This window comes from Ctenopharyngodon idella, chromosome 22 (genome assembly GCF_019924925.1).
Source record: "Ctenopharyngodon idella isolate HZGC_01 chromosome 22, HZGC01, whole genome shotgun sequence".
Lineage (NCBI taxonomy): Eukaryota > Metazoa > Chordata > Actinopteri > Cypriniformes > Xenocyprididae > Ctenopharyngodon > Ctenopharyngodon idella.
This window is the reverse complement of record NC_067241.1, coordinates 17580046-17593917: the sequence shown is the minus strand read 5'-3', so window position 1 is coordinate 17593917 and position 13872 is coordinate 17580046. Positions and strand designations below refer to the sequence as shown.

The 13872-nt window shown below is 39.7% G+C and overlaps 3 protein-coding genes across 5 annotated transcripts in view; 1 reads left to right on the top strand and 2 right to left on the bottom strand.

Annotated features, from left to right (window-relative positions):
• Positions 1-6045, bottom strand: part of LOC127504666 (protein phosphatase methylesterase 1-like) — a 25208-nt gene extending 19163 nt beyond the window's left edge. Inside the window, exon 1 of the mRNA XM_051879564.1 lies at positions 5907-6045. The gene's annotated coding sequence lies outside the window, so the exon portion shown is untranslated. The remainder of the gene's footprint in view (positions 1-5906) is intronic.
• On the bottom strand, positions 266-5899 carry LOC127504669 (PE-PGRS family protein PE_PGRS16-like). Its single transcript, XM_051879566.1, has 2 exons — positions 4409-5899; positions 266-4300 (listed from the first exon to the last, which is right to left on the bottom strand). The coding sequence occupies exons 1-2, from the start codon at positions 4653-4655 to the stop codon at positions 3597-3599; spliced, it is 951 nt and encodes a 316-aa protein (XP_051735526.1). The 5' UTR covers positions 4656-5899; the 3' UTR covers positions 266-3596.
• On the top strand, positions 5964-13872 carry ppm1ka (protein phosphatase, Mg2+/Mn2+ dependent 1Ka). Of its 3 annotated transcripts, none has more exons than XR_007927419.1 (7): positions 5964-6403; positions 8517-8617; positions 8789-8954; positions 10321-10465; positions 10663-10797; positions 10925-11828; positions 11909-13872. XR_007927419.1 is itself a non-coding variant. In XM_051879565.1 (6 exons), the coding sequence occupies exons 1-6, from the start codon at positions 5964-5966 to the stop codon at positions 11054-11056; spliced, it is 1119 nt and encodes a 372-aa protein (XP_051735525.1). In that variant the 3' UTR covers positions 11057-13872. The 3 variants fall into 3 exon arrangements, 1 of the variants encoding a protein (XP_051735525.1); XR_007927420.1 differs by having other exon boundaries at positions 10925-12170; positions 12249-13872; XM_051879565.1 differs by having other exon boundaries at positions 10925-13872.

The following is a 13872-nucleotide window of genomic DNA, read 5'->3' as shown; positions in this document are numbered from 1 at the left end:
AATGTGTCTCTCTACTGACCAAAAAATATTCTTAGATTTAAATGCGGCTCAAAGGATGATTCGTCTTTTGAGCCGCCAACGCCCCCTGGAGCACGGCTAGTGTATCTCTCATCTGAACAATTTAACTAGTAGCGTTGATGTTTGTTGACACACCTTCTGTCACTCACTCCAGCTGGACAAGAGACTGAGTCTAGCGCACTTTTTTGGGACGAACAATAACTTTGTCAACTAAATGATAAACCTGCTTATTTGACGCAGGTAAGTTGCTGTAAATCGTTTTCATGAGATTTGCGTTTGTAACAAGCGATGATATTTAGAGCTTTTTGATGCAGTTTATCAAGGTGAAAACTGGTCTGAAAATTTATTTTTACTAAAGAAACAGCGTTATATTTGCGTTATATATTCTTAATTAGACAGTCAATCTGTGTGTGTTTCAGTACAAACGATTAAAACATACATTTTCAGTTCATCTTTCAAACAAGACTATCAATAAAGTTTAATACATTATAATAATAAAGCTTTTAAATAAGCTTTGCTTTCATAAATACTACTATTTATAATACAATGTTTATTTATATGCACACACATATATACTGTATATAAACTTATTTTTATGAAAGGTGCTGTCATTTCTTAAATAGTTTTACAAGCATAAAGTTCATTTGAAAAAGTTAAGAAAAGATTTAATTATCCATTTAATTATGTATTAACTTGTTTGCAAAGTACATTGTTGTACATAAAGTTAAACTTTAAAAAAGTTTAGAAAAGTTTAAACGCACAAACAAATTTACCATGAATCAAAAGTAGGCCTACAATACATTTAAAAGCACCAAAAGCAAAAACACATTAATATTTTAAACAATAATATATACAGATAAGATGTGCTTTTTTCATAACTGCTGAGAGTAGTTTAAAGAAAGCATATGCATTATGAAATATTCACATTCATTGCTGAACGTTGTGATGATGCAACATCAATGTCACATGACCCAATGATGTCACTTGTGTTAGCATGTGTTTGTTTTGACATGAAACACACGTCTCAGAAAGGTCAGCAGTGACGCACAGCGGAATCACATGAACTTGACCTGAAGAGGTCACTAAGGGTCATCCGGGTCAACATGCACTTTGAGAAGCTGCTTTCTCCTTCAAATGCACAACTTAATGTTTGGTTACCTGATAGATGCATTGACTTTTTTGGAGGATGTGATAGACCTCACATCTCACAGGTCTCAGGTTCAATTCAATTCAAGTCTATTTGTATAGCGCTTTTCACAATACATATTGCTTCAAAGCAGCTTTACAGAAAATGCTTTTTTCAGTGTTACGATTTAGGAAGTATTCTGTTATCAGCCAGAGATGAGTGTGTCATATGGCAGTGATGTACAGCTGTGATGTTATGTGGTTAGTTAACTTCATGCAGCAGTTACAACTTGTGCTTGTTATTATTGCAGTATAAGGATAATATTACAATATTGCCATCATCTGAAATCTTTGCAATGTCTGCGTCATCTGAAAACGTTGCAAAAGGTTTAGGGTTTGTTTTGACTTAGCAAACACCACTAACTATAACTTTAATTGGTAACACTACAATAAGGTCTCATTACTTAAAGGGATAGTTCACCTAAAAATAAAAATTATCCCATAATTTACTCACCCTCAAGCCATCCTAGGTGTATATGACTATCTTCTTTCAGATAAACACAATCTGAGTTATATTAAGAATATTCTGGTTCTTCCAAGCTTTTTTAATGGGAGTGAATGGGGGGTGAGATTTTGAATCCCAAAAAAGCGCATCCATTCATCAGAAAAGTAATCCATACAACTCCAGGGGGTTAATAAAGACCTTCTGAAGTGAAGTGATGCATTTTTGTAAGAAAATTATCCACATTTAAAACTATAATCACTAACAATAACATAAACTAACAGCGAACAGTTATATTTTTTATTAACTAAAGTTAACAAAGATTGTAAGAAATGTATTCACTAGTGGGATCCTATTGTAAAGTTTTATTAATAATATTAAAGGGGACCTGTTATGCCCATTTTCACAAGATGTAATATAAGTCTCTGGTGTCCCCAGAATGTGTCTGTGAAGTTTCAGCTCAAAATACCCCACAGATCATTTGCCCCATTTGGGTGTGAGCAAAAACACACCGTTTTTGTGTGTGTCCCTTTAAATGCAAATGAGCTGCTGCTCCCGGCCCCCTTTCCAGAAGAGGGCGGAGCTTTAACAGCTCGCGCTTCGGTTGCTCAATAACAACAAAGCTGGAGAATCTCACTCAGCCAAAATGAGGATTGTCAGTAACTGTCACGATCACTGTCTGTTCCTGTCAGTTCCTGGACTCCACTTCCCATAATCCTCCCTTCCAATCACATGCACCAATCACCAATTGCCACACACACCTGCAGATCATTACCTGGACTATTTAAGACACACACACACACACACCCTTTGCGAAGTCTTGATTTGCCCCGGTGATCAACTCTAAGCGTTTTCTTGTGGACTGTTTACTCTGTTTCTGTTGGACTGTTTATTCGTTGTGATTCTCTGCTGCCTGCCCTGATCCTTGCCTGCTTACTGGACTGTGTTTGTTTGCCGCCTGCCCTGATCTCTGCCTGCTTCCTGATACCGTTTGTCTGCCGCCTGCCTCGACCCTTGCCTGTCCCTGTTTATGTTCTTGCCTTTGCCCCTGTCTACCTGTGTATCTACTATTCTTAATAAAGCTGCAACTGGATCCCCGCTCTGCCGACCCATCATTACAGAAGACTTCGCCAACACAAGATCCAGCAGCTACCGTGAGTGTTCCTGTCTCAGCTAACATGAGTCCATCCGTCCAGTTAATGTGTCTCCGTCAAGGAGACAGAACGGTAGAGGACTATGTCAAGGACTTTATTGAACTGGCACACTTAACCACCTTTGACACTGTATGCCTCATGATATTCTTTCGCGGGGGACTGTCTGATCCGCTCCGTTCCATCATGCCATTGCATGACCCTGATGGGACGCTAGAACAATATATAGATCTGGCATTACAGATGAGTGGCTCTAGCTTTACCGTGGGTGTCGCGGAGGAACGCGACACCTCATCCCCTCATGTAATGGCTGCCTCTACAGAGAGCATTCATAAAATGGCGGCCACAACATCATCACATCATGTCTCCGCTGATCTTCCAGAGCCAAGTCAAATCTCCGTTGACCGTCTAGAATCACGTCACGTCTCTGGATCTGTCCGGAAGCGGAGAGGGTTGCGTTCCAGTGTGGCTGATCCACCGCTGACTTCAGCACGAGCGGCTGGCATTCCTAAACCTCCGCTGGCCGCCTCGCACTCAAACCCGCCGGCCGCCTCGCACTCAAGCTCACCGGTTGCGACGCACTCAACCTCTCGGGATGCTATGGACAAGATGGCTGCTTTGCCAGTGCCCACGGGCAAGATGGCCGCCCCGCCAGTGTCTGGGAACATAGGGGTCGTCCCAGCCAGTGAGTCCGCTCCACCCCGTGAGCCCGCTGCAGCGCCCACCGAGGAGGTAGGCACAGAGCCACCGCCTCAACCATTCAAACGGAGGAGGAGGAGGAAGAAGGCTTCCTCCAGCCCTCAAGGCCCGGAGGCCTTCCCAGAGCCCGCTGTAGGCCCGGAGGCCGTCCCAGAGCAGCCCGCTGCCGTCTCAGAGCAGTCCGCTGCCGTCCCAGAGCAGTCCGCTGCCGTCCCAGAGCAGTCCGCTGCCGTCCCAGAGCAGTCCGCTGCCGTTCCAGAGCAGTCCGCTGCCGTCCCAGAGCAATCCGCTCTCCCTGATACAGCCACGGAGGCCGGCACCGAGCTCCTCGCCCTGCCGGCGCCAACCGAGCTCCTCGCCCTGCCGGCGCCACCCGAGCTCCTCGCCCTGCCGGCGCCACCCGAGCTCCTCGCCCTGCCGGCGCCACCCGAGCTCCTCGCCCTGCCGGCGCCACCCGAGCTCCTTACCCACGAAACCGCCACGGCCTCCGTTGAATTCCCCAAGAACTTTTTGGGGGGGGGCCATATACCTGAGGGTGGGGAGCTTGTGGGTGGGGACCCTGCACGGCCGCGATCATCAGCGGCCTCCGAATTGCTTGAGCTTGCGGGTGGGGACCTTACACGCCCACGGTCTTCAACCGCCTGTGAACTGCTGTGGCCGGCTACGGACCCTGACCTGCCGTGGGCGCCCAAGCTACCTGACCTACCGTGGCCGCCTAAGCCACCTGACCTGCCGTGGTTGCCCAAGCCACCTGACCTGCCGTGGGTGCCCAAGCCACCTGACCGGCCGTGGTTGCCCAAGCCACCTGACCGGCCGTGGTTGCCCAAGCCACCTGACCTGCCGTGGTTGCCCAAGCCACCTGACCTGCCGTGGGTGCCCAAGCCACCTGACCAGCTGTGGTTGCCTAAGCCACCTGACCCGCCGTGGCTGCCCGTGGCACCTGACCCGCCGTGGCTGCCCGTGGCACCTGACCCCCCGTGGCTGCCCGAGTTCCTGGACCTGCATTGGAGACCCCGTTCCCGTCTGCCAACAGGTCTCCAATGTACCCACCCCCCCTCCCTATCTGTGCCATTTACGCCGCGAGGACGCGCCTTCCGGAAGGGGGGCGTTATGTCACGATCACTGTCTGTTCCTGTCAGTTCCTGGACTCCACTTCCCATAATCCTCCCTTCCAATCACATGCACCAATCACCAATTGCCACACACACCTGCAGATCATTACCTGGACTATTTAAGACACACACACACACACACCCTTTGCGAAGTCTTGATTTGCCCCGGTGATCAACTCTAAGCGTTTTCTTGTGGACTGTTTACTCTGTTTCTGTTGGACTGTTTATTCGTTGTGATTCTCTGCTGCCTGCCCTGATCCTTGCCTGCTTACTGGACTGTGTTTGTTTGCCGCCTGCCCTGATCTCTGCCTGCTTCCTGATACCGTTTGTCTGCCGCCTGCCTCGACCCTTGCCTGTCCCTGTTTATGTTCTTGCCTTTGCCCCTGTCTACCTGTGTATCTACTATTCTTAATAAAGCTGCAACTGGATCCCCGCTCTGCCGACCCATCATTACAGTAACGGTGTTCAGCCTTACGTTGTTCAAACCGGAGTCGACACTGATGGAGAGACTCAGGAAGAAGTTACAACTTTTAGAATGAAACTGGACGTTTCTGAATGGTTAGTGGATAAATTTATGTAGTTGCTGTGGAGTTGATTCAACTCATCGACTAGCATGTGCCGTCATGTTAATCTTTTGTGCAAATCCAGCGTTGAATTGACCCTCGTTTGTGAAGCAGTCCGGTGTAAAATGACGGCATGACAACAACACTCTACTACAACAACTCTTCCTCTTCTCTAAAGCAGCCCAACATGGCCTCACCCCCTTTGTTGCGTGTTCTCAGGGGCGGGGTTTATGTAAATTTTGGGGTTTGTGATGTCACTAACCTGGGAAGAAGCTCCAGTCATTTGTTGTAGTCCTTAAAAAGTGATTTCTGTAAAAGAAAATATCTCCCTTTGCATTGAACTTGGAGCGTCGTAACTTTGCAGATGTTGTTTATGCTCAAACAGCAACATTACACACTAACTAAAGTTAAAAAAGTCAAATCATAATCAACCACCCCTTTAACAGATAAAACTTTTGATTTTAATAATGTATTAGTAAATGTTGAAATTAATAATAACAATAAGTTTAATAAATGCTTTAGAAGTATTTTTCATTGTTCGTTCATGCTAACTGAGTGAAACTAAGTGCTGTCAAATTGATTAATCGCGATTTATCGCATCTAACAAAAAAGTTTGTAAATATATGTGTGTGTGTATGTATGTATATAATATATTTACTAACTTTTATGTTAGATGCGATTAATTGCGATTAATCGATTTGACAGCACTAAATAAAACCTTGTTGTAAAGTGTTACCCTTTAATTTTGATCACAGGAGTCCCATCTGAAGTGTGCTGAGGAACAGAAGTCTCAATGTCCGTCTCGGCCGTCTCCTTGTCCCGTCTGCTCCGATGCAGCCTGCCCGCGGTGGGCCGGAGTGTGAACGCGAACGCTCATCCAGCCAGGTGCGTGTGCGCACGGGAGACGACCGTTCCTGGAGTCCGATGGAACAGCACACGTTTGGACATGGACGGAAGTGGACGTCCAGCCACGTGGGATTCCTTTGGGATTTGGGATAACCGGATAGAGGAGCCCATCCTGTTGCCGCCCAGCATCCGCTATGGAACCCCCATCCCGCACATCAGTCTGTCCAAGGTGGGCTGCGCCTCCCACATCGGCCGTCGGCGTGACAATGAGGACCGTTACCAAGTGAGCAAGCTCACACATAACGTACTGTACTTCGCTCTGTTTGACGGGCACGGAGGACCACAGGCTGCCGATTTCTGTCACAAGCACATGGAGCAGCACATCAGGTACACCATATGGTGACCTGCAGTTCGGTTACACTTATTTAACCCTTAAAATTCTAGTTACGATCATTATGTTCCAGCAGAAATTGACCCTCACTGAAAAGGTAGGCTTTTAAACAGTTTTCACTCAGAAATTGCTAGTAAATTTCACAAATAATTACAAAGAAATGGCAAGTAGCACATTGAATTATACAGGAAATTTTGAGGTAGAAAAAATGAAATTATATTTTATTATAAAACTTACTGCAATAATTTTTTTTATTTAACTTCAAAAAAAATTTTTTTTACAGTGATACTATGCAAGCTTGTTTCCGCCATGGAGTAAAAAAATAAAAAAGGTAATTGCGACTTTTTATCTCACAATTCTGACTTTTTTCCTCGCAATTGTGAGTTTAAATCTCCCTATTGCGAGGACAAAAAGTCAGAACTGTGAGATAAAAAGTCAGAATTGCAAGTTATAAAGTAAATTCCGCAATTCTGACTTTTCTTGCAGTTGCGAGTTTTTATTACGAAATTCTGACTTTATAACTTGCAATTCTGACTTTATATCTCGCAATTCTGACTTTATTTCACGCAATTCTGACTTCATATCTCGCAATTCTGACTTTGTAACTTGCAATTCTGACTTTATATCAAGCAATTCTGACTTTATTTCACGCAAGTCTGACTTTATATCTCGCAATTCTGACTTCATATCTCGCAATTCTGACTTTATAACTTGCAATTCTGACTTTATATCAAGCAATTCTGACTTTATTTCACGCAAGTCTGACTTTATTTCACGCAATTCTGACTTTATATCTCGCAATTCTGACTTTGTAACTTGCAATTCTGACTTTATTTCACGCAATTCTGACTTTATAACTCACAATTCTGACTTTATAACTTGCAATTCTGACTTTATAACTCACAATTCTGAATTTATATCAAGCAATTCTGACTTTATAACTCACAATTCTGACTTTATATCAAGCAATTCTGACTTTATATCTCGCAATTCTGACTTTATTTCACGCAATTCTGACTTCATATCTCGCAATTCTGACTTTGTAACTTGCAATTCTGACTTTATATCAAGCAATTCTGACTTTATTTCACGCAAGTCTGACTTTATATCTCGCAATTCTGACTTCATATCTCGCAATTCTGACTTTATAACTTGCAATTCTGACTTTATATCAAGCAATTCTGACTTTATTTCACGCAAGTCTGACTTTATTTCACGCAATTCTGACTTTATATCTCGCAATTCTGACTTTGTAACTTGCAATTCTGACTTTATTTCACGCAATTCTGACTTTATAACTCACAATTCTGACTTTGTAACTTGCAATTCTGACTTTATTTCACGCAATTCTGACTTTATAACTCACAATTCTGACTTTATAACTCACAATTCTGAATTTATATCAAGCAATTCTGACTTTATAACTCACAATTCTGACTTTATATCAAGCAATTCTGACTTTATATCAAGCAATTCTGACTTTATTTCACGCAAGTCTGACTTTATTTCACGCAAGTCTGACTTTATATCTCACAATTCTGACTTTATAACTCACAATTCTGACTATATTTCACACAATTCTGACTTTATATCTCACAATTCTGACTTTATAACTCACAATTCTGACTTTATTTCACACAATTCTGACTTTATATCTCGCAATTCTGACTTTATAACTCGCAATACTGACTTTATATCACGCAATTCTGACTTTATATCTCGCAATTCTGAGAAAAAAGTCAGAATTGTGTATTTTTTATTTCATGGCGGAAGCAAACTTCCATAGAATACAGTTCACCAAAAATCACACTATGAAAAAAAATTAAGGTAAAAACAGTAAACCTTTAACATTAAAACTTCTCCCAAATTACAAAAAATGAGAACAAATATCTTTAAAATTTAGTTTAATAGTTGTTAAATACAGTATTAAAAAAACAAAAAATCTTATTTACGCCTTCAGTGCAGTGTATATATTCATATTCATGACTATAAATGAGAAACAGTCAAAATATCAAGAAAAACATAACCAGTATTTTTCACATTGACCCAAAATATAAAATTACCCCATTGTGAATGAAATATTGAAGATGAAGTTTTTGTGTTTTGTAGGGATTGTTTGGAGGTGGAAACAGATTTACAGGCGGTTTTGTCTAAAGCGTTCCTGCAGGTGGACGCGGCTTTGGCTGCGGAGCTGCAGATATACGGCAATGGTAAGAAAAATTATCATTTACATTTATGCATTTGGCAGACGCTTGCCACTTGCATTGCATTTCAAGGTACACATATTTTATCAGTTGAAACAGATTAATCAGCCACTTTAATAGCATAATATCCTGTAAACGTTCATTAAAGTGTGCTTGTGCATGTGCTTCACTCTTCAGCCTCCCTCATGATGGTCGGCACGACGGCGACGGTGGCGCTGTTAAGAGACGGGATCGAGCTGGTCGTCGGCAGCGTTGGCGACAGTCGAGCTCTGCTGTGCAGGAAGGGCAAAGCACGCAAACTCACAGACGACCACACACCCGAGAGGAAAGATGAGAAACACAGGTACACACACACACTTATACAGTCAAACACACTAGCGCTCCAGGAATAACATGTTCTGGTATGTGTAGTGATACCAGATCTCTCTGCGTATTTAACAGGCCTGTGTGCTATTAATAAAAGACCCTGCAACTGAAAGTACGGCTCATGTCCGTAAGAATCATTCATGCAATGTTACACAAGCGTTCATTTGGTTATGTGGATTTTTTGCAAAACAGTTTCTGTATATCACTTGGATAAAAGTACTTTAGGTTACTATTTGGACTCGGTATGCTAATAACATGCTTTTCATTGAAATACCTTGGAATAGCATGTAAATGCCAGTAACTGTACAGTATAAATTATTTGGACACTTAATTGTCTGAATGTCAACATACTAAATATAAACTATTAAAGAAAGTGTCAATTGTTGTAAAGAAAAACACACTTTACAATCAAAACATTTAAAGTTTGGAGATTAAGTGTATATATATATATATATATATATATATATATATACAATATGTGAATAATATGTGTGTTTGTTTGTGTGTAAAATTCATCAGAGTGGCGGGTTCGTGGCCTGGAATAGCGGTCAGGTTAACGTTAACAGCCGGTTAAACTCGTAGAAAACGTCCAAATTGTGAGATATAAACTCATAATTGGGAGAAAAGTTTGAACTGTGAGATATTAACTCGTAATTGCCAGAAAATGTCCGAATTGTGAGATATAAACTCGTAATTGCATGAAAAAAGTCTGAATTGTGAGATATAAACTCGTAATTGCAAGAAAACATCCAAATTGTGAGATATAAACTCGTAATTATGAGAAAAAAGTCTGAATTGTGAGATATAAACTCGTAATTATGAGAAAAAAGTCTGAATTGTGAGCTATAAACTCGTAATTATGAGAAAAAAGTCTGAATTGTGAGATATAAACTCGTAATTATGAGAAAAAAGTCTGAATTGTGAGATATAAACTCGTAATTATGAGAAAAAAGTCTGAATTGTGAGCTATAAACTCGTAATTATGAGAAAAAAGTCTGAATTGTGAGATATAAACTCGTAATTGCGAGAAAAAAGTCTGAATTGTGAGATATAAACTCGTAATTATGAGAAAAAAGTCTGAATTGTGAGATATAAACTTGTAGTTGCAGGAAAAAAATCTGAATCAGCTCTTTGAAATTGCAATAATATTTCACAATATCACTGATTTGACTGTATTTTTGATCAAATAAATGCAGCCTTGGTGAGCAGAAGAGACTTTTTTCAGAATCATTAAAAAACGTACCAACTACAAACTTTTAAGGGTAGTGTACATTGATATTTTCATCACTGTATAATGGTACCATCGCAATATGTGAATAATATGTGTGTTTGTTTGTGTGTAGAATCCGTCAGAGTGGTGGGTTCGTGGCCTGGAATAGCGTTGGTCAGTCTAACGTTAACGGACGGTTGGCGATGACCCGCAGCATCGGAGACTTTGACTTGAAGAAGAGCGGAGTGATCGCAGAACCAGAGACCACTCGAACCCTAGTAGGCATTTTCACAATATTTTATATTCAATTTGATCCATTTAAAATAAAAGTCTGGCTTTTAAAATGTGCGTTACAATTGTGCATTTCAAACTGTATTTAACAACTTATTTTGTTTTAAGAAAAATGACAAAACATGAATCATCAAATGAAACAAAATTTTAGCGTCCAATTCTCATTATTCTTTAATATCTGTAGTTGCAGCACGCGCACGACTCTTTCCTGGTTCTCACCACCGACGGCATCAACTTCATCATGACCAACCAGGAGATCTGTGACATCATCAACCAGTGCCACGACCCCACCGAGGCGGCAAACATCATTGCTGAGCAGGTGCAGAATGAGGGATGAAATCTTATAGTCTGAGAAAGTAAAATCGGGACACACAAGTTATTCTTCAATCATTTGAACTTTGTTGCACAATGATTCCTCTATTAAAGTGTGTGTTTGTGTTGTCCAGGCACTGCAGTACGGCTCGGAGGACAACAGCACGCTCATTGTCGTCCCGTTCGGAGCCTGGGGAAAGCATCAGAACGCTGAATACACATACGACATGAGCCGAAACTTTGCCTCCATCGGCCGCTGGTCTTAACAGCGGTCAAAAGATCAATCCAGCATGAGGAGGAACGATCCCAATCAACAGCTACACCACCAGCAGCCTGTTTCCTGAGAGTAAACAAAAGTCCAGTCGGAAGTGAATGAAAGTGAATAAAACAGGGAGCTGCTCTGATGGCAGCAACTTTATATCCAAAAAGTATGGAAGCTTGTTTCTGCCACGAAATAAAAAATACAAAAGATAATTGCAATGTTTTATCTCATTTTTGAGTTTATGGCCCGGTTTCACAGACAGGGCTTAGCCTAAGCCAGGATAAAGGCTTAGATCAGTTAGGGCATTTAAGTAGCTTTTATAAAAATACACTATAAAAACACATTACTGGTGTGCATCTTGAGACAAAACAATGACACTGACATATTTTAAGATCTGTCAGTACAAGTTACTTTCAGTTAAAACGGCTCGAAATGCATTTTTAGTCTAAGACTAGCTTAAGCCTTGTCTGTGAAACCGGGGGAAAATCTCACATTTCAGATTTTATAGTGCAATCGTTAGTTTGTATCTCACAATTCAGACTTTTTTAATCACAATTACGAGTCTATATCTCACAATTCTAAAAGATAAAAGTCAGAAATGCGAGAAAAATGTCAGAAGGCTGAATTGTGAAATATAAACTCGGAATTGCAAGAAAAAGTTTGAATTGTGATTATAAACTTGTAATTGCAAAAAAACGTCCGAATTGTGAGATATAAACTCGTAATTGCAAGAAAAAGTCTGAATTGAGATATAAACTCGTAATTGCGAGTAAAAAGTCTGAATTGTGAGATACAAACTAACAATTGCGAGAAAAAAGTCTGAATTGTGAGATAAACTCGTAATTGCGAGAAAAAGGTCTGAATGGTGAGATATAAACTCGTAATTGTGAGAAAAAAGTGAATTGTGATATAAATTCGTAATTGCGAGAAAAGTCTGAATTGAGATATAAACTCGAATTGCGAAAAAAAAGTGAATTGTGATATAAATTCGTAATTGCGAGAAAAGTCTGAATTGAGATATAAACTCGAATTGCAAGAAAAAAGTGAATTGTGATATAAATTCGTAATTGCGAGAAAAAGTCTGAATTGAGATATAAACTCGTAATTGCGAGAAAAAAGTTTGAATTGTGATATAAATTCATAATTGCGAGAAAAAAGTCTGAATTGAGATATAAACTCGTAATTGTGAGAAAAAGGTCCAAATTGTGAGACATAAATTCGTAATTGCAAGAAAACTCGTAATTGTGAGCAAAAAGTCTGAATTGTGAGATATAAACTCATAATTGTGAGCAAAAAGTGTTAAGTGTTTTCCTCCCATAGAAAAGAAAAAGAAAAAGCTTAACGTCACTTAATGTAGCCTATACTAAGTGATATTAAAAGATCAAATTCTGCACAAACCAATTTTTCTGTATAGTATGCTTTATTAGTATAGTATTTTAATGTCACTGTCCATTAAGCCACGTTAAGCGTTTTCTTTATGCGAGGAAAATGCTTAATTACACGTGTTGCGTTCATATTCTGGGCTCATCTGCTTTTCTGTACATAGTATGCTTTATTAGTATGGTGTTCACTAAGTTTGGTTTGTTAATAACACTGTCTTAGTAAATTAAACCACGTTAAGCGTTTTCATGGTAAACGTTTTAGAATGTCCCGATTATTTGGTTTTCTATTTATTAGGGAACACTTATAGTGTTAAATCATATTCAGTCGCTCATTCATGAAACATCAGCGGAATTCATCAGTGTAAATCATTTCAGAATTATTTTAGGAATTATTCCTAAATTGTTATGCTTAATTCAATGTGATAATTACGTAAGAAATTCATTCTGCTTGTGTTTCGTGAACAAAAGTGGAGCCCTATCAAACAGATCACTGATTATATCAGATTCATTAATAAAATCTTTGTTTTGAATATTTCTGGAACACTCAAACAAATGGGTTTTTGTGCTTTTTATTTATTGGTAGAAACTGCGCAGGTGATGCTACCTGTTTACTGAGAATATATTTCAGTCATTTGTTTATATAATGCCTGAAATTATCATGTCATGACAACCCTTCAATAAAATAAATAAATAAATAATATAAAATAGTATTGTTAAGACAATAAGGTCTTATTTGTTAACATTAGTTAATGCATTAACTAACATTAACACTATGTTTTTACTGTGTTTAACAAATGAAACCTTATTGTAAAATTTTACAATAATATTAATATATAATGTATTAATATTGTTTTTATGCTGCATGGTGTACAATTGGCTGGTTTTATGTGACTAAGTGTGATTGTTTTAGGTGTGTTTTTGACATGTACAACTCCAGGTTCCTTTAATAACTGTATGTGAAAACAACTCAAAAGTATATAGTCAGACTTTTTACCCTGTTCAACTATACATGATCAGCAGCTCTCTGTATATATTTTAGAAATATGTTTAGGAACCGCCATACAGTCTTGTTAAACTTCATTCTGTGGTTCTCTACATTTATACACATGTTTTGCTAAGAAATGTTCATTTTTTTGTTAAATCTGTGCTAGTGTCATAAAGTTATTAATGTGTTTTTGCCTGAGTTGGTGGTTAAAAATGTCAGTTATTGCATTTATCTGTGTTTGGACACAAGATGTGAGTTATTGTGAATGAGGTCAAGTGGGAAATTCATAACCTGTATGTACATTTCGTTTCATTTGTTTATGAATCTGGTTTAGAGAAATTCTCTTTCAGTGAAGTATTAATATACTACTCTGTTGAGTGATATTACATAATGTCAGTTATGATATATGAGCGCAGAGAACCTCGTGTGAAATAAATACTGTTATGAATCATG

Coding starts and splice junctions, on each gene's coding strand:
- LOC127504669 (XM_051879566.1), bottom strand. CDS start 4,655: ATGGGAAGTGGAGTCCAGGAACTGACAGGAACAGACAGTGATCGTGAC. Junction 4,301..4,408: donor GGGCAGCCACGGCGGGTCAG/GTGGCTTAGGCA, acceptor ACGGCCGGTCAG/GTGGCTTGGGCAACCACGGC.
- ppm1ka (XM_051879565.1), top strand. CDS start 5,964: ATGTCCGTCTCGGCCGTCTCCTTGTCCCGTCTGCTCCGATGCAGCCTG. Junction 8,955..10,320: donor AGGAAAGATGAGAAACACAG/GTACACACACAC, acceptor GTTTGTGTGTAG/AATCCGTCAGAGTGGTGGGT. Junction 10,466..10,662: donor CAGAGACCACTCGAACCCTA/GTAGGCATTTTC, acceptor TAATATCTGTAG/TTGCAGCACGCGCACGACTC.